The 18699-nt window shown below is 39.8% G+C and overlaps 1 protein-coding gene across 3 annotated transcripts in view; it reads left to right on the top strand.

Moving 5' to 3' along the window:
* The window catches only part of INTS2 (integrator complex subunit 2), a 62460-nt gene that overhangs the window by 28172 nt on the left and 15589 nt on the right, over positions 1 to 18699 (top strand). For all 3 annotated transcript variants that reach the window (XM_024235612.3, XM_024235614.3, XM_024235613.3), the window contains exons 10-17: positions 2042 to 2113; positions 2198 to 2312; positions 4395 to 4463; positions 5884 to 6018; positions 7922 to 8098; positions 9804 to 9912; positions 14664 to 14768; positions 18497 to 18661. In XM_024235612.3, coding sequence (XP_024091380.1) covers positions 2042 to 2113; positions 2198 to 2312; positions 4395 to 4463; positions 5884 to 6018; positions 7922 to 8098; positions 9804 to 9912; positions 14664 to 14768; positions 18497 to 18661 — 947 coding nt within the window. The remainder of the gene's footprint in view (positions 1 to 2041; positions 2114 to 2197; positions 2313 to 4394; positions 4464 to 5883; positions 6019 to 7921; positions 8099 to 9803; positions 9913 to 14663; positions 14769 to 18496; positions 18662 to 18699) is intronic.

Genomic DNA, 18699 nt, shown 5'->3' with positions numbered 1-18699 from the left:
TCTAATTTTTAAATGTTTTTGTAGAGATGGGATCTCACTTTGTTGCTCAGGCTGGTCTTGAACTGCTGGACTCAAGCTATCCTCCTGTCTTGTCCTCCCAAATTGCTGGGATTACAGGCAAGAGCCACTGTGCCCAGCCTTATAAGTTATTTTTGTCCATATCTTATAGATAGAAAAACTAATGTTTAGAAAGATACTTAAAAGTCCTTAAGATAGGCCAGGCACAGTGGCTCACGCCTGTAATCCCAGCACTTTGGGAGGCCAAGGTGGGTGGATCACCTAAAGGTCAGGAGTTCGAGACCAGCCTGGCCAACATGGTGAAACCCCTTCTCTACTAAAAATATAAAAAATTAGCTGGGTGTGGTGGTGGGCACCTGTAATCCCAGCTGCTCGGGAGGCTGAGGCAGGAGAATCTCTTGAATCCGGGAGGCGGAGGTTGCAGTGAGCCAAGATTGTGTCATTGCACTCCAGCCTGGGCAACGAGAACGAAACTTCTTCTCAAATACAAAAAAAAAGTTCTTAACGTTTGAGAGCTACAGTGAAAAAGAAAAAGAAAGATTATTTGTGTTTATTCTTCAAGATCACACTACCAGTAATTAGCAGAGATGGGATTCTCACTCAGATGTGGTAGGCTGTAAAGGCTGTAATCTTTCTACTACATAACACTTTATTATTTGTTATATGGTTTAGGTATAGTTGAGAATGACCTTTTTTATTTTCTTAGCTTTTGGTAATAGAAGAAGCATACTTTTCATTTGCTTTTAGTTGCATCTATTTTTACTGCACTGAAGTGGAAAGAGATTGGTGAAAAAATTTTCACAAGTCAACGTCAGCTTGTACTTTTCAATTAAAATTTAGACCGGGCGTGGTGGCTCAGGCCTGTATTCCCAGCACTTTGGGAGGCCAAGGCGGGTCAATCACCTGAAATCAGGAGTTCGAGACCAACCTGGCCAACAGGGTGAAGCCCCATCTCTACTAAATATTTTAATATATAAAATTAGCCAGGTGTGGTGGCAGACACCTGTAATCCCAGCTATTCAGGAGGCTGAGGTAGGAGAATCGCTTGAACCCAGGAGGCGGAGGTTGCAGTGAGCTGAGATTGCGCTGCTGCACTCCAGCCTGAGCAACAAGAGTGAAACTCCATCTCAGAATTTAGGAATTCCCTTTAAAAAGTCATTGTTGGGCTAGGCATGCTGGCTCACCTCTATAATTCCAGCACTTTGGGAGGCTTAGGCAGGAGTATCACTTGAGCTCGAGAGTTCAAGACCAGACTGGGCAACATAGCGAGACCTGTCCTCTACTAAAAATAAAAAATATTAGCTGGATGCAGTGGCGCATGCCTGTAGTCCCAGCTACTTGGGAGGCTGAGGTGGGAGGATCACTTGAGCTTGGGTGGTCGAGGCTATAGTGAGCTATGATTGCGCCACTGCACTCCAGCCTGGGCGACAGAGCAAGACATTGTCTCAGAGAAAAGTCATTGTATTTTTATAGCCATTTTTCATATCTGGTGAGCCTGTGAGTGCCTTTTTTTCCATGATTAGTGATCATTTGTTTCTCTGTAACTTTGAAATCTACTCATAAGGTTTCTATAAATTAAATTTCATTTTTCCAAAAGATGGACTGCTCATTACTGTTTGGCACTCAGTTTGTGATATTTTGATGCTTAAGTGTTAACACTAGATTTTTTTCTATATGAAATAAGTATCAGCTGTTGTATAGTTGTTTTAACAGGTTAATCCCAAGGGGCCTTTGTTTTCTGAGGAATGTGAGGAAGCTTACTCTTTCCAACCTGTGAAGGCAGTAACTAAGACTTTGAGAGGGGATCCATGAAAAAAAGCAAAGGTCCTCATTCTTGAGCTCTAGAATTACTTCATACCTCAATGACAATTAATGGCCCAATTCAGCAAGCCTTTAATTTGACTTGATACTTGAAAATAGGGCAGGAAAAATAATTTCTACCAAAAATAACTTCAGAATGCTTTTTATTCATATACTAGTATATCTAATTGAAACCAGTGACATTCTGGTATATTTTATATAGTACACCTGAACAGGAGCAGCTGATGGTGGTGTGGCTAAGTTGGATGATAAAGGAAGAAGCGTATTTTGAGAGGTAAGATAATTTGATTTAGTTAGTTGAGAAAGCTTTTCTTCTTCTCTCTTTGGAAAATTCATATTTCCTATTTTGTTTTGACAGTACTTCAGGCGTCTCTGCTTCTTTTGGGGAGATGTTATTATTGGTGGCTATGTACTTTCACAGCAACCAGCTTAGTGCTATCATTGACTTGGTCTGTTCCACTTTGGGGATGAAGGTAATTTTCTTTTAACTTCTTTCTAAAAAAAAAAAAAAAAGGTGTTTCTAAGCTGGACATTTTGTTGTAGTGTAAATATATTGTTTTCATTTAAGTAATTTTAATTGTTTAATAGAAGTTTTATCAAGAGCGCTTAGAAAAAAATGCATTTTGAAACCTTTATTTACTAAAATAATAGATACTCATGCAAAAACCTTGGAAAGCACAGAAAAGGGTAAGATATCTTATAATTCCATGATTCAGAGATACCTAGTATACTGCTATTAATATTCTGCTGTCTGTTCTTTCTTTAAAGTGATGTACATATTTGGTAATTTAAAAAAACTAATATATGATGAGCATTTACTCATATCAATAAATATTATAATACAGTATAATTTTTAATGACTGCATTGTCTTATAGTCCATTGTTTGATCTTCTTAATAGGTCCCTTATTATTTCCCATGTAGATTTTCTAGTTTCTGTATAATGCTTAGAGGAATATCCTTGTTTATGTAAATACACACATAGGCACCCACACGTATCTCTTCATACATCTGTTGGATCATTTTCTTAGGGCAAATTTCTAGAAGGTAATTAATTGCTAAGGAAAACGGTATGACTATGTTAAGGTGTTTCATGAGTACTGTCATATTATCTTTTCGAATGATTGTATCAGTTTAACTCTTATCATTAGTAAGAACTCCTGTTTTCCTAAACTTTCTACATGACTGAGCATTACTATTTTTTTTTAATCTTTGCATATTTGGTTGATGAACAGTGGTATCACTTAGTTTGAATTTTTTGATTACTAGTGAAACTTTAGTATTTAAAATCTATGTGTTTTGGCTTACTTCTTTTGTGAAAAGCTTATCAGTATCCTAATTTTCCTGTAGGGACTTTGATTTATTTTTTTCTTTCACTGACTCAAAAGGAAAGATATGTCATTATGCCTTATACATCTTACTTCATATATTTCAAGATGTATATTTTACCCAATATTGAAATTGGGATTCATTTTACAGTTGACATGTAATATGAAAGTGGTAGTGTTCCAACTCCTACTTTTTTCTTGAAAAGCTACTGTAATATTAAATCAGTGACATATCTTATAGTATCTTTAAAAGTGGAGAGTTCAATATGTTATAATTGACTTTTTCCAGTCTTTTTTGCCATTTAACTTTGCCATGTGGAAATTATTATCATTATTATTTTTATGTAGTATATTAAATGTCTTTTTTTTTTTTTTTTTGAGACGGAGTCTTGCTCTGTTGCCCAGGCTGGAGTGCAGTGGCGCGATCTCGGCTCACTGCAAGCTCCGTCTCCTGGGTTCATGCCATTCTCCTGCCTCAGCCTCCCCAGCAGCTGGGACTACAGGCACATGCCGCCACGCCCGGCTAATTTTTGTATTTTTAGTAGAGACGGGGTTTCACTGTGTTAGCCAGGATGGTCTTGAATCTCCTGACCTTGTGATCTGCCCACCTCAGCCTCCCAAAGTGCTGGGATTACAGGCGTGAACCACCGCACCTGGCTGTAAATGTTCTTTTTGTGTTTTCTGTTTTGCTCTTATGCTTAGAAATGTTTTCCTTTCTTGGGTTTATATAAGTGGTCACTTATATTTTCTTCTAGTTTTTTGGGTGGCTTCATGTTTTACATTTGAACATTTTAATCTACTTGGAGTTTGTTTTGGTGCATGGTGTGATATGTACAAAAAGTGTATGTGTGTCTATATGTATATATACATATATACATATATTTGTGTGTGTATATGTGTGTATATACAGACACACACATACACACACACACATATTTCTCTTGGCCTCACAGAGGGGCAGCTATCCCAGCTCCATGTAGTAAATAATCTGTTTCCCCCAACCGACTGAAAATGCCAATAATAGTATTTATTAAGTGCTTTTTATATTGGTTCTGTTTCTGAGTATTAACACTTTAATGTTGGGTTTGGGAAAGCATTTCTAAAACAGAGTAGAGTACTTGAACATTTGAACATTTATGTGTATCACAGCCATTTTAGATAAGTTCCCTAGAATAAATTGTGTTTCATATATTTTTACATGCTGTTGGAATTCTTTTGGTAATTTTAGATTGTAATTAAGCCAAGCTCCTTGAGCAGGATGAAGACAATCTTCACACAGGAAATTTTTACTGAGCAGGTATTTCTTTTTATTCTTAGGTACTTATTTAACTTTCTTTTACAATATTCTTTGGGAGAAAACTTGTGTGTCTTACCTTAAGAAAATAATATGGTCTTTTTTCTTTTTAAACTCATGATGATTTATTTCATCTTTGAAACTTTCTTAAAGAATAATCCATTTAAAATACAGTTTTAAAACTAGTCATAACATACCAAAGCATCTTTTGAATTTATATATTTTTGGAGACTTTGAGTAGATACTTAGGAGAATACTCTTAGATGTTGCTGGTAGGGCATCTCAAGGGGTAATTGTTTTAATGTGTCTGGAGAAAGATAAAATGAAGTCCTATTTAAACCTTGAGGCTGTAAAATTCATTTCTAACTAGATTACAGGCTAGAGTCTAAATTTCTTATACTTAACATGTTCTTCTTTAGCCTTAGCACTTTTGTCCATGGATAAGCCTAAGGATTTTTTTCATTTCTTTTTTTTTTTTAATCTCACTTTGTCACCCGGGCTAGTATACAGTGGTATGATCATAGCTTACTGCAACCTCTGCCTCCTGGGTTGGAGCAATTCTCCTGCCTCAGCCTCCCAAGTAGCTAAGATTAGAGGTGCCCACCACCACGCCTGGCTAATTTTTGTATTTTTAGTAGAGATGGGGTTTTACCATGTTGACCAGGCTGGTCTTGAACTCCTGACCTCAGGTGATCCACCCACCTCAGCCTCCCAGAGTGCTGGGATTACAGGCGTGAGCCACTGCACCCAGCCAGTTGTTGCTTTTTCATGGCTATTAATATCTTTATTTCTATATTTTACTATCCCTCCCACCCTCAACACGCATATGCACATATACTCCTGAATTACAAATAGTCACACAGCATGTGGGAGAATCATAAGTTATTTTTTATCTTTAAATTTGAACCAATTGGAAGACAACTTTGAAGAGGGTCTTTAAAAGACAATTAGAGCCTATGCATGACATATTGAGAATAAATATTTCTGTTTATATTTATGTGTTGCTTTATAGTTCATATGATGTTTTTCCAAAAAGAATATTTTCCCCCCGTAACAATGCTTTGAGGCAGGTATGGCAGTGTCCTGTTTTGTAGATGTGAAAAAGATTCAGAAGATAAATGACTTCTTCAAAGTTATTGAGCCCAGATTGTATGCTTCAAAATTTTATTTTATTTTTTTACCTTATCACACCACTGTGTATGTATCTATGTTTATAAACAAAAAATTAGGGAATTATATAAATCCCTAAATGTACATTTCCTCAGCATTCAGAGACAATTAAAACATGTAATAATTTATTTTCATCATTCATTTCTAGGGACCACACTTGTATTAGGTGTTGACAATCTACTTACTAATCTCTCTTTCAAAATAATTTTATATTTAGTTCTATTATATTACTAATACTATTTTTCCGTTTTAGGTTGTCACAGCTCATGCAGTTCGGGTCCCTGTTACCAGCAACCTGAGTGCCAACATTACTGGATTTTTGCCTATTCATTGTATTTACCAGCTTCTCAGGAGCCGTTCCTTTACCAAGCACAAAGTGTCAATAAAAGTATGCCCCTACAAATAAAACAAATAAAATAAAAGCATGCCCCTACATTTTTATATATATATATTTTTTCTTTTGAGATAGAGTCTTGCTCAGTCACCCAGGCTGGAGTGCAGTGGTGCAGTCTTGGCTCACTGTAACCTCTGCCTCCTGGGTTAAAGTGATTCTCCTGCCTCAACCTCCCAGGTAGCTGGGACTACAGGTGTGTGCCACCACGCCCTGCTAATTTTTGTATTTTTAGCAGAGACAGGGTTTCACTGTGTTGGCTGGCTGGTGTCGAACTCCTGACCTCAAGTGATATGCCCGTCTCAACCTCCCAAAGTGCTGGGATTACAGGTGTGAGCCACTGTGCCTGGCCTAAATTTATATTTCAAAGAACAACCTAAATTAATGCTTTCTCCTCAGTTGTATTTCAGTTTGTAGGCCTTTATTGTGGGTTTTGTGTAGGAAATGTGTGGTATTAAGCTAAGTTACTAGTCATTTATATAAGTATAGTAATTAGGGATAGTAATCATAATTATATAATTATATAGTAATTTCAGATTTTTAAAACAATGTAAGATTTTCAAAATGCATAATACTCCATTTAAATTCTCAATAGTGGCACATGGCTATCTCATTAAAACTTAGAAACTGCCATTTTCTAATTTTATTTTAAAGAGAGGGTCTCACTCTGTCGCCCAGGCTGTCATAGCTCACTGTAACCTCAGACTCCTGGGCTCAAGCAGTCTTCCTGCCACAGCCTCCTAAGCAGCTGGAACTACAAGTGCGAGCCACCACTCCTGGCTTTTTTTTTTTTTTTTTTTTTTTTTTTAATTTTTAGTAGAGACAGGGTTTCACCATGTTGGCCAGGCTGGTCTCAAACTCCTGACTTCACGTGATCCACCCATCTCGGCCTCCCAAAGTGCTGGGATTACAGGCATGAGCCCTCATGCCTGGCCTCATACCTGGCTTTGAAAAGTGTTTTTTTTGTAGAGACAGGGTCTCGCTATGTTGCCCAGGCTGGTCTGGTCTTGAACTCCTGGTCTCAAGCAGTTCTCCTACTTCAGCCTCCCGAAGTGTTGGGATTACAGGTGTGAGACACTGCAGTGGACCTGGTTTTGTTTTACAAATTGGGGAAGTTGCCATGACTGGTATTTGTTGATTTGTCACAAGGACACCTCACACCTAACTTAGAATTTTGACATGTTTTGATTTGTCTTAGTTGGCTATATCTAACAAGTTAAAAGGCCCTCTGAAGAGAAGGTCTTAAGACCCAGGAGGTAAAGTAGACTGAAACTTTTTCAGATATTTACAAAGAACAGTGAATAATACATGCATGATATATCACTTTTAATTGTCCCTTGTTTTTTGTGATTTAGTGATTTAGCCAGATTGCATCTTCTGCTTTATATTTTTAGTAAGTAAAATAGCTAAGAATTAAGAGTTCACATGCACACCCAATATTTTGCATGTCCTCCATCCAGCGATAGTTAAGTGATAGTCTCCTGTAAGTGCTTGTCAAAGACACTTTCTTAGTCTATCTGAGGGTTTGCTGTGAAGGACCTGTCTCTCTCTCTCCAAATTCCTATCTAATGTGAGCTCTCCCATGACGACACACATGCTGCTCTAAATACAGATATGGTAGGGACGTAAAATGTTTTTCCCACTACTTAAAAACGAATAGATTAAACCGAAAGGCAAGCTTCTAGTGGAGGGTTGCACCTAAGATGATACAGATATAAAGGTAGTTCATATTTTAAAGTCAAAGGCAGTTATGATACTAGATAATATATTTGGAACTGCCAAAAGTTAATAGTGAGTTTTATTGATTCATAATTCATGTAAAACTGTATGTACTTTTATAATTTTGCTTGGTTTTTCTTTTTGCCACAATTAATTCAGTGTCTATAACATTCTTTCTTAGGATTGGATTTATAGACAGCTGTGTGAAACCTCTACTCCACTTCATCCTCAATTACTTCCTTTGATTGATGTGTACATAAATTCTATACTTACTCCTGCGTCGAAATCTAATCCAGAAGCCACAAATCAGCCAGTCACAGAACAGGAGATACTCAATATTTTCCAAGGAGTCATTGGGGTAAAATAGTGGTTCTTTTATACTATTAACTTATTTTTCTTTCAGTTCTTCTTACTTAACCCATATTTTTATTTTCCTATCAGAGGACTTCTAGGTAGTTCTGAATTTAAAATTAGATTAAATTTCTTTAGATCACCTGTAAAAATTAAAAGAATGGTATTAGTTCCAAGTAGTTTGTTAAACAGGCACTTGTGTAAGAATTTTTTTTTTTTTTTCTTTGAGATGGAGTTTCACTCTTGTTGCCCAGGCTGGAGTGCAGTGGTGCGATCTTGGCTCACTGCAACCTCCTCCTCCCTGTAACCTCTGTCGGCCTGGTTCAAGTGATTCTCCTGCCTCAGCCTCTCGAGTAGCTGGGATTACAGGCGCCTGCCACAACGCCTGGCTAATGTTTTGTATTTTTAGTAGAGACAGGGTTTCACCATGTTGGCCAGGCTGATCTCGAACTCCTGACCTCAGGTGATCTACCTGCCTCAGCCTCCCAAAGTGCTGGGATTACAGATGTGAGCCACTGTGCCTGGCCTTTTTTTTTTTTTGAGATTGGAGTCTCGCTGTGACACCCAGGCTGGAGTGCAATGGGCAATCTCGGCTCACTACAACCTCCGCTTCCTGGGTTCAAGCGATTCTCCTGCTTCAACCTCCTGAGTAGCTGGGACTACAGGCACGTGCCACCACAACTGGCTAGTTTTTGTATTTTTAGTAAAGATGGGATTTCATCATATTGTCCAGGCTGGTCTCGAACTCCTGACCTCAAGTGATCCTTCCACCTTGGCCTCCCAAAGTGCTGGGATTACAGGTGTGAGCCACTGCGCCTGGCCAATAATTTTTTTTTTTTTTAAGTTTCACTTTAAAGTCTAAAGAGTTCCCTGGAGATTGTGTATTTGATCAAGTACTGTGTGGGATTTCAAGATATTCAGCATAGGTTTGTTTAGCATCCTGGGAATCTAAGATATACCTACATTAATTTAGGGGGAATTTTTTTTTTTTTTTTTTGAGACAGAGTCTCACTCTGTTGCCCCGACTGGAGTGCAGTGGCACGATCTCAGCTTACTGCAAACTGTGCCTCCTGGGTTCAAGTGATTCTCATGCCTCAGCCTCTTGAGTAGCTGGGGTTACAGGCACGTGCCACCACGCCTGGCTAATTTTTATATTTTTAGTAGAGACAGGGTTTTACTATGTTGGCCAGCTGGTCTCCAACTCCTGACTTCAGGTGATCTGCCTGCCTCGGCCTCCCAAAGTGCTGGGATGACAGGTATGAGCCACCGCTCCTGGCTCATTTAGGGAAAATTTGATGAAAGTATTTTTTCCCCAGTTAGTTAGAAGGGAAAAACAGTTGCATTTTTCACAAATATATTTAAGTATACAATGTCTTATTTAGGAGTTACTTTCTTCATGGTAATTTCATATAATACTTGGGACTCCTGTCTTTCAGAAGCAGCCTGATGGGTTTGCTATTGAGTAGTAGCTGAAGTCTTTTCTTTGTCTTATCTTAAAGACCACTTAAGCATGTTGCCTTTCATCTCTCATGCCGTCTCAGATTTCATGTTGTTTTTTTGAGTTTAATACACACAAAGCAACATTTCTCTTGTTTTACCTGAGTTAGGAGCAGCAATGCTGGATAGTCTATTTTGATTCTTTTACTATCAAGAAAAAAAAAAGCACTCATGAAATTCAAAGTATTTCAGAGTATTTGTAATATTACCTCCAGGGTGACAACATCCGCCTTAATCAGCATTTCAGTATCACAGCACAGCTTTTGGTGCTCTACTATATACTGTCTTATGAGGAGGCTCTTCTAGCAAACACAAAGACTTTAGGTAAGTTGTACGTAGAGGAGTGGTTCTAGTGGTAGTTTATTTTATTAGCTTGTATTTTGTTACTTTCCAAACTGTTTTTTGATAAAAGAAGGGCAATATTCTAACAAACTCTAGTATCATTTTATAATCTTTGCAATGTGGGCATTGTATACTTAATACATAAATCATGCATGTTGGGGTATGTAACCACGATTTATGGCCCAGTCCTCCTTATCAGAGGCTAAATTAATAGATAACAGAATTGCCTGTATTTTAACAATTGTATAGATCTTGTTCACTAAATATAAATTTAACACCTGATGGAGCTGTAACTGAATTTTTTTCTCTTGATTTGAGTCTTTGCCCGGTCTTCCTTCCAGTAGTGTAAAGAGTAACAACCTAATCAAAAACAATAGAAAAGGCCAGACGAGGTGGCTTACGCCTGTAATCCTAGCACTTTGGGAGGCCGAGGTGGGCGGATCACCTGAGGTCAGGAGTTCCAGACCAGCCTAGTCAACATGGCGAAACCCCGTCTCTACTAAAAATACAAAAATTAGCCAGGTGTGGTGGCTCATGCCTGTAATCCCAGCTACTCAGGAGGTTGAGGCAGGAGAATCCCTTGAACCCAGAGGCGGAAGTTGCAGCCAGCTGAGATTGCGCCACTGCACTCCAGCCTGGTGGACAGAGTGAGACTGTGTCTCAAAAAAAATAAAAAAGTAGAAGAGTTTCGTTTTTTTTTTGTTTTGTTTTTGTTTTTGTTTTTTGTTTTTTTTTTTTTGACGGAGACTTGCTCTGTTGCCCATCCTGGAGTGCAGTGGCGTGATCTCGGCTCACTGCGAGCTCCACCTCCTGAGTTCACGCCATTCTCCTGCCTCAGCCTCCCGCGTAGCTGGGACTACAGGTGCCCACCACCATGCCCAGCTAATTTTTTTGTATTTTTAATACAGACGGGGTTTCACCATGTTAGCCAGGATGGTCTCGATCTCCTGACCTCGTGATCCGCCCGCCTCGGCCTCCCAAAGTGCTGGGATTACAGGCGTGAGCCACTGCGCCTGGCTGAAGAGTTTCGTTTTGCCGTTAACATTGGGCTGGGTGTGGTAGCTCATTCCCTGTAATCTCAGTACTTTGGTACTTTGGGAGGCTGAGATGGGATGGTCACTTGTGCTCAGAGTTTGACACCAGCCTGGAAAACAGCAAGATGCCCATCTCCACACACACACACACGCACGCACACGCACACAGAGAATGTCACTCAAATGGGCTTTGAAACTTAGTTACTTCACATAATATCAGAAGGTCAGATTTAGCATGCATGGTATCATTATAAAGTGGTATTTTTTCCTGTATTTGAAAAAGAAGGTTTACCTGTGTTTATACTTCCTACATGTGTGTAGTTCATTTCATCTATTTACTTTTTGAGACAGGGTCTCACTCTGTCACCCAGGCTGGAGTGCAGTGGCATGAACATGGCTCAGTGTAGCCTTGATCTCTTGGGCTCACAGGATCCCTGCCTCAGCCTCCCATGTAGCTGGGACCACAGGCGGATGCCACCATGCCTGGCTGATTTTTTTTATTTTTTGTAGAGATGGGATTTGCCATGTTGCCAGGCTGATCTCAAACTCCTGGGCTCGAGCAGTCCTCCTGGCTTGGCCTCCCAAAGTGCTGGGATTACAGGTGTGGGTGATCCTCCTGACCTTTGTGTGTAGTTTTTAATTTGTTTTTCTTTTTTTTTGAGACAAAATCTCACTCTGTCACCCAGGCTGGAATGCAGTGGTGTGATCTTGGCTCACTGCAACCTCTGCCTGTCGGGTTCAAACGATTCTTCTGCTTCAGCCTCCTGAATAGCTGGGATTACAGGTGCGTACCACATTCCTGGCTAATTTTTGTATTTGTAGTAGAGCTGGAGTTTCATCATGCTGGCCAGGCTGGTCTCGAACTCCTGACCTCAAGTGATCCACACACCTCAGCCTCTCAAAGTGCTGGGATTACAGGTGTGAGCTATCACGCCCGGCCTGGATTTTCTTTTTTATGTTTTGACATTTTCTGTGTCTTTGATACAGTTCTTGTTTGGAATTTCTGTATATTCTCACATATTTAATCTTTTCCGTGAACTTTATAATAATTTTGTTAAATTTCACAAATGAAAATTATGTTGGGATTTTGATAAGAATTATGTTAAACTTATAGATTAATTTGGAGAGAATTTACATCTTTGCAGTATTAAGTCTTCCTATCTAGGAATCTGAAATAATTTTTTGCTTTTTAATCGTACACATATAGTTTAGTCTTTTTTTTTTTTTTTGAGACAGAGTCTTGTTGTGTTGCCCAGGCTAGAGTGCAGTGGCACGATCTCAGCTCACTGCAACCTCTGCCTCCCAGGTTCCAGTGATTCTCCTGCCTCGGACGCCTGAGTAGCTGGGATTACAGGTGCCCGCTAACACACCCCGCTGAATTTTGTATTTTTAGTAGAGAATGGGTTTTACCATGTTGGTGAGACTGGTCTCGACCTTCTGACCTCAAGTCATCCACCCACCTTGGCCTCCCAAAGTGCTGGGATTACAGGTATGAGCCACTTTGCCTGGCCTTAGTTTAGTCTTATAGTTAACTCATGTAAACCCTCATAACAATTCTATGAGATAGGTGTGGTTACGTTTATTTTACAGGGGAGAACACTGAGGCACAAGGAAATTAAGTAACTTCCCTAAGTTAGTATTAAGTATTGTAATAAGTATTGGAACCAGGATTTGTCTATTTCTGGAACCTGTAACTATTGTTTTAACTGCCTTCTGATTTTTTCTTAATTCATAAAAGATTGGTATGGAAAACTATGCTAATTTATTAACTTAAAAGGGAGATTATATCTAAATAAGAGTATATGATATATATGTGGTCTATATAGACAGTGTTTCTCAACCTTTATTCTAACACTTGCACTTACATACTTCTTGTCCTTAATAAAATAAAAATGGTTGAGCTTTACTGTTTGTAGTTTGTAAGAGAATAAACATATTGTATATCCTTTGTGAAACTACAAACACCCTGATTGAGATTCTCATATATTCCTGTGGTGTAAAGGAAAGTACCTTGGAATGAGCTTTGAGTGCCAGGTATATAGAATACGGTAGAGATGAGACAGAGAAAGATAGTATTGACTGGCAAGGACCTTTACTCTGTGTGATGTGAGGATTCACTGAAGGTGGCCAAATCTGTATTTAAATAAGATGACTATGGCCGCAGGTTGAAGGATGGATTAAACTGGAGGCAGGGAAAGTGGGCCATAGAAGATATTTAAACAAAAGGTGAGTAGGCACTGAATTAGGATAGCAGCAAAAGTACACAAATTAAAATGGACTTAGAAGAAAAAAAGGGTGGGCGTGGCTGGTTGAGGGTAGGAGTTGTGAGAGAAGGAAGTCAAATTCGTATTGCCTAACTTAATTTAAAAAGAGGCCAGGTATGATGGCTCACGCCTGTACTTTGGGATGCTGGGGCTGGTGGATCACCTGAGGTCAGGAGTTTGAGACCAGCCTGACCAACATGGCGAAACCCCATCTCTACTAAAAATACAAACATTAGCTAGGTGTGGTGGCGAGCAACTGTAGTCTCAGCTACTTGGGAGGCTGAGGCACAAGAATTGTTTGAACCCAGGAGGCAGAGGTTGCAGTGAGCCAAGATTGAACCACTGCATACCAGCCTGGGTGACAGAGTGACTCATCTCAGGGAAAAAAAAAGATTCAGTCACCACTATTGTATATAATATGATACAATTCACTGTGGTTCACGCCTGTAATCCCAGCAGTTTGGGAGGCCAAGGCGGGTGGATCATGAGGTCAGGAGATCGAGACTATCCTGGCTAACACAGTGAAACCCCATCTCTACTAATAATACAAAAAATTAGATGGGCGTGGTGGTGGGCGCTTGTAATCCCAGCTACTCAGGAGGCTGAGGCAGGAGAATCACTTGAACCTGGGAGGCGGAGGTTGCAGTGAGCCAAGATGACGCCACTGCACTCCAGCCTGGTGACAGAGCGAGACTCTGTCTCAAAAAAAAAAAAAAAAAAAATTGGCCGGGCCCGGTGACTCACGCCTGTAATTCTAGCACTTTGGGAGGCCGAGGCAGGCTAGATCCCCCTGAGGTCAGGAGTTCGAGACCAGCCTGGCCAACATTGCGAAATGCCGTCTCTACTAAAAATACAAAAATTAGCCAGGCATGCTGGTGGATGCCTGTTATCCCAGCCAATCTACTTGAGAGGCTGAGGCGGGAGAATCGCTTGAACCTGGGAAGCGGAGGTTGCAGTGAGCTGAGATCGTGCCACTACACTCCAGCCTGGGCAAAAAGAGTGGACTCCATCTCAAAAAAAAAAAAAGATAAAATTACAGTTTCTTTTTATAAGATGCATTGGAATCATGAAGCTCTAGGCCGTATGTTCATGATCACATTTGATCTTCTCATTAGGTTTGGGAAAATCTTGACTCACTTGTTGGTTCTTTTAGTGTAGGGCACTTTTGCACATGGCTTCTCTCAACCTGTTATGAATTTTCTTCTGTCTAGTTTTAAATTTCAGGACATTTTCCAGATCTTGCTCCAGGTATGTTCTTGTTCTTCCTGTGTAGCCACTTGTTTTCGTAATGATTCTTCATCTTTTATATGCTATATTCGCAGGTTAATTGCATTAAAAGTAATTTGACCTTGTTTTTGTTTCCATTTGGGTTGAAGGTTAAGATTTCTGTTGTTTCTGGACATTTTATTTATTTTACACTTTTTATCTTTGATAGCTGCCATGCAAAGAAAGCCCAAATCATATTCTTCTTCTTTAATGGATCAGATTCCTATCAAATTCCTTATTCGACAGGCTCAAGGGCTGCAGCAGGAGTTGGGAGGTATGTTTTATTTTGCTCTTTACTGCTAAAGTTTATTGTTAAAAAACCTTTCTGTTTCTGTTATCAAGTGTAATAGGTGCTTAATGTTAAAAATTCAAACAGTTCAAGAATGAAATTCCTCTTTGCCTCCCTCACTAAATCTATTATTTCAGTTATTGCAAACCACCCCGCCCCCTAAAATGCAACCCTAGCTATTTTCAGCTGGTATATATTTTCAGGCTTTTTTCTCCTGTAGGTTGAACTGTATGAAATTGCAGATATTCGGCTAATTTAGAGCTACAGAAACAGCAGGTTCTTGTGGTTGAACCTAACAGACACTTAACAGAAGTAAAAAAAAAATTTTTTTTAACTCTGAATAGTATTATACACTACCTCTTTTGTTTGTTTGTTTTTGTTTTTGAGACAGTGGCTCGCTCTGTCATCCAGGCTGGAGTGCAGTGGCATGATCTTGGCTCACTGTAACCTCCACCTCCTGGGTTCAAGTGATTCTCATGCCTCAGCCACTCAAATAGCTGGGATTACAGGCATGCGCGCCACCACGCCTGTCTAATTTGTGGATTTTTAGTAGAGACAGGGTTTCACTATGTTGCCCAGGCTGGTCTTGAACTCCTGGTCTCAAGTGATCTGCCCACCTCGGCCTCCCAAAGTGCTGGAATTACAGGAGTGAGCCACCATGCCCGGCCTCCCCTGCCTCTTCTAAGGCTTGTTTTTTTTCTTGGAGTCTTGAACATTTTTACATGTCGGTACAGGTAGATCTGCCTTACTGTTTCTGATTGTTTTATGATCCATAGTATGGATATATTATAATATTTTTACTATAAATCCTGTTAGGTAGAAATAGTGTTTTTTGAAATTAGATATTTTTCTTTTTTTTTTTTTTTCTTTAGGGAAAGGGTCTCACTATGTTATCCAAGCTGGAGTGCAGTGGGTAACTGCAGCCTCAAACTCCTGGGCTCAAACATCCTCCTACCTCAGTCTCTCTAGTAGCGGGGACTACAGGCCTATGCCACCATGCCCAGCTAATTTTCTAGAGGTTTTTCTTAATTAAATACCTCTTTAATGTTTGAGTGTGGGTGTTTTTCTTTCTGTTAAGTTGGAATTTTCTTTTTCTTTTTTTTTTTCTGAGATGGAGTTTCGCTCTTGTCTCACAGGCTGGAGTGCAGTGGTGCGATCTTGGCTCACTTCAACTTTCTTCTCCCAGATTCAAGTGATTCTCCTGCCTCAGCCTCCCGAGTAGCTGGGACTGCAGGCTCCTGCTACCATGCCCAGCTAATTTTTGTATTTTTAGTGGAGACCTCATTTCGCCATGTTGGCCAGGCTGGTCTCGAACTGACCTCAGGTGATCCACCCACGTCAGCCTCCCAAAGTGCTAGGATTACAGGCATGAGCCACTGTGCCTGGCCGGAATTTTGTTTTTCTTTCTTTATTATGGTTGGTTTCAAGGAGAAACATGAGCCTTCATTGGTCATCATTAACCGGATGTCTGCAGCATTTATTTACTTATATCTTTGTATAATCTTTTTTTTTTTTTTTTTTTTTTTAAGTAGAGACGCAGTTTCATCATGTTGGTTAGGCTAGTCTCGAACTCCTGACCTCAAGTGAAGAGCCCTACTCAGCCTCCCAAAGTGTTAGTATTACAGGCTTGAGGCACCGTGCCTGGCTTCTTTGTATAATCTGTTTCCAGAAAATAATGTTATTTTTAACAGCATTTGGCAACTGATATACTTTATTGAAAAGAGTATGAAATGTTGATTAGTTTACACTTTTGTAAGCAGTCTTTTTTGTGATGGTTGGGTATAGTTTTAACTGTATATGTATTCCTGTATGCATTTAGAAATTTAAATGTTAAAGTAATGCCATTTTTGATTGTTACGATGTCTTTTCAAACACAGAAACATCAATTTTAAGCTATTTCTATGAGAAAGGAATTGGGTATTGTTTCTACTGGGATTAAGCAGTGGTATCATTTGATTTGCATAATAAGAGGATAATTAGATCTAAAGTACTTTGATTCCTACTACTACTGCGTAGTCTTACTGTTATGATGATAATAGTATGGTAGCAACAATGTTTATTAGGTACTTATGTGCGAAGCACTTAGCATAGTAGTACTTCGTTAATTCATTAACTAAATAGGCATTTTTATGGTGTCATAATTTTTTTTTGAGACAGCATCTTGCCTTGTCACCCAGGCTGGAGTGCAATGGCATTATCTTGATTCACTGCAACCTCCACGTCCCAGGTTCAAGCAATTCTTGTGCCTCAGCCTCCCAAGTAGCCAGGATTACAGGCGTGTGCCACCACGCCTGGCTAATTTTTGTATTTTTAGTAGAGACAGGGTTTCCCCATGTTGGCCAGGCTGGTCTCCAACTCCTGGCCTCAAGTGATCCATCCCCCTCAGTCTCCCAAGGTGCTGGGATTACAGGCATGAGCCACCGCATGCGGCCTCTCATTATTAACATTGTACCTAATAGTCATGAATAGTCAAACTGTGGTATAGGTAAAATGTTATAAATAAGGCTTTGATTTGGTAACAAGTTTTCCCATTTCTTTTGGTCTTCTTTAATACTTCTTGAACCAAGAAAAAATGCCCCCCATTGTGGATATCATCAGTACTGCTTCTCTTGGCTGACGTATGTGGCTGTGTGACTTTAGGGTTGTTAATATTAATAAATGTCTTTCAGCATTGTTTGTTCCTTACAGTAGAATGGAGGCATTGCTTACTTTGTATGAATGTTAGGGAGAGATGAGAAAACGTACATAAAGCACCTGAGACCTTTCAGGTATTCAAAGTGGGCAACTTTAATTTTACCATATCTATAGCAATGATTCTCAACAGGGTTGGAGGAAAGGGCATGTTCTCTACAGAAGCCTATCAGTATTTCTGAATAGAACCTTTTCCAAACCATATATGATAGTCCCCAAATGGACATTCTTTTCTCCTCCTTTTCTTTCCTCTACCCTGAACTCTTGAACCATTGCTATGTCAAACAACTTTAGGAGACTGTTATGTTGGGTGGGGTGGAAGAAAGTTGAAAACTTTCTTTATAAGTAGTAGTTCCCAGCTCACTGTTTATCACATTACTTCAGGATCTTCATTTAAGCAGTTTCCCTTGATCAAATGACTGTCGAGAGGTTCTTAAACTGTAGTTTGCATGCACAAGAAGTGCACATTCCTAGGCCTCCATTCTAGAGCTTCTGATCTAGTCACCTGGGATAGTATTCATTATTCTGCACATGAAACAAGCTTCCCAAGCTTGTGATGCTGGTGGTGCTCTAATCATTCTTTTTTTATTTTTGAATGGGAGTTTTGCTCTTGTTGCCTAGGCTGGAGTGCAATGTTGTGATCTTGGCTCACTGCAACTTCTACCTCCCGGGTTCAAGCGATTCTCCTGCCTTCGCCTCCTGAGTAGCTGGCATTATAGGCACCCAACACCACGCCCGGCTAATATTTGTATTTTTAGTAGATACGGGGTTTCACCATGTTGGCCAGGCTGGTCTTGAACTCCTGACCTCAGGTGATCCACCCGCCTCGGCTTCCCAGAGTGCTGGGATTACAGGCGTGAGCCACCGCGCCCCGCCATCTAATAATCATTTTTTGAGAAACACTGACTTAGAGCATAACCCTCTTTCCTTGTGGGCTGATGGCTTGATAAAAATGAGAGGGGTGGGGAAGCTTCTGGTGTTTGAGCATGAAGAATCCAATTGATTTTCTGTAAATTTTCAAGGGTTGCATTCAGCTTTACTACGTCTCCTTGCTACTAACTACCCACATTTATGTATTGTGGATGACTGGATTTGTGAAGAAGAAATCACAGGGACTGATGCCCTGCTACGGCGAATGCTCCTGACTAATAATGCTAAAAATCATTCTCCCAAACAACTCCAAGAAGGTATAGTAAATTATTGATACTCCTTTAACCCCTTTTGT

This window comes from Pongo abelii, chromosome 19 (genome assembly GCF_028885655.2).
Source record: "Pongo abelii isolate AG06213 chromosome 19, NHGRI_mPonAbe1-v2.0_pri, whole genome shotgun sequence".
Taxonomy (NCBI): Eukaryota; Metazoa; Chordata; class Mammalia; order Primates; family Hominidae; genus Pongo; species Pongo abelii.
Note: the sequence above shows the minus strand (reverse complement) of the source record. Positions and strands in the feature narration are given on the sequence as shown.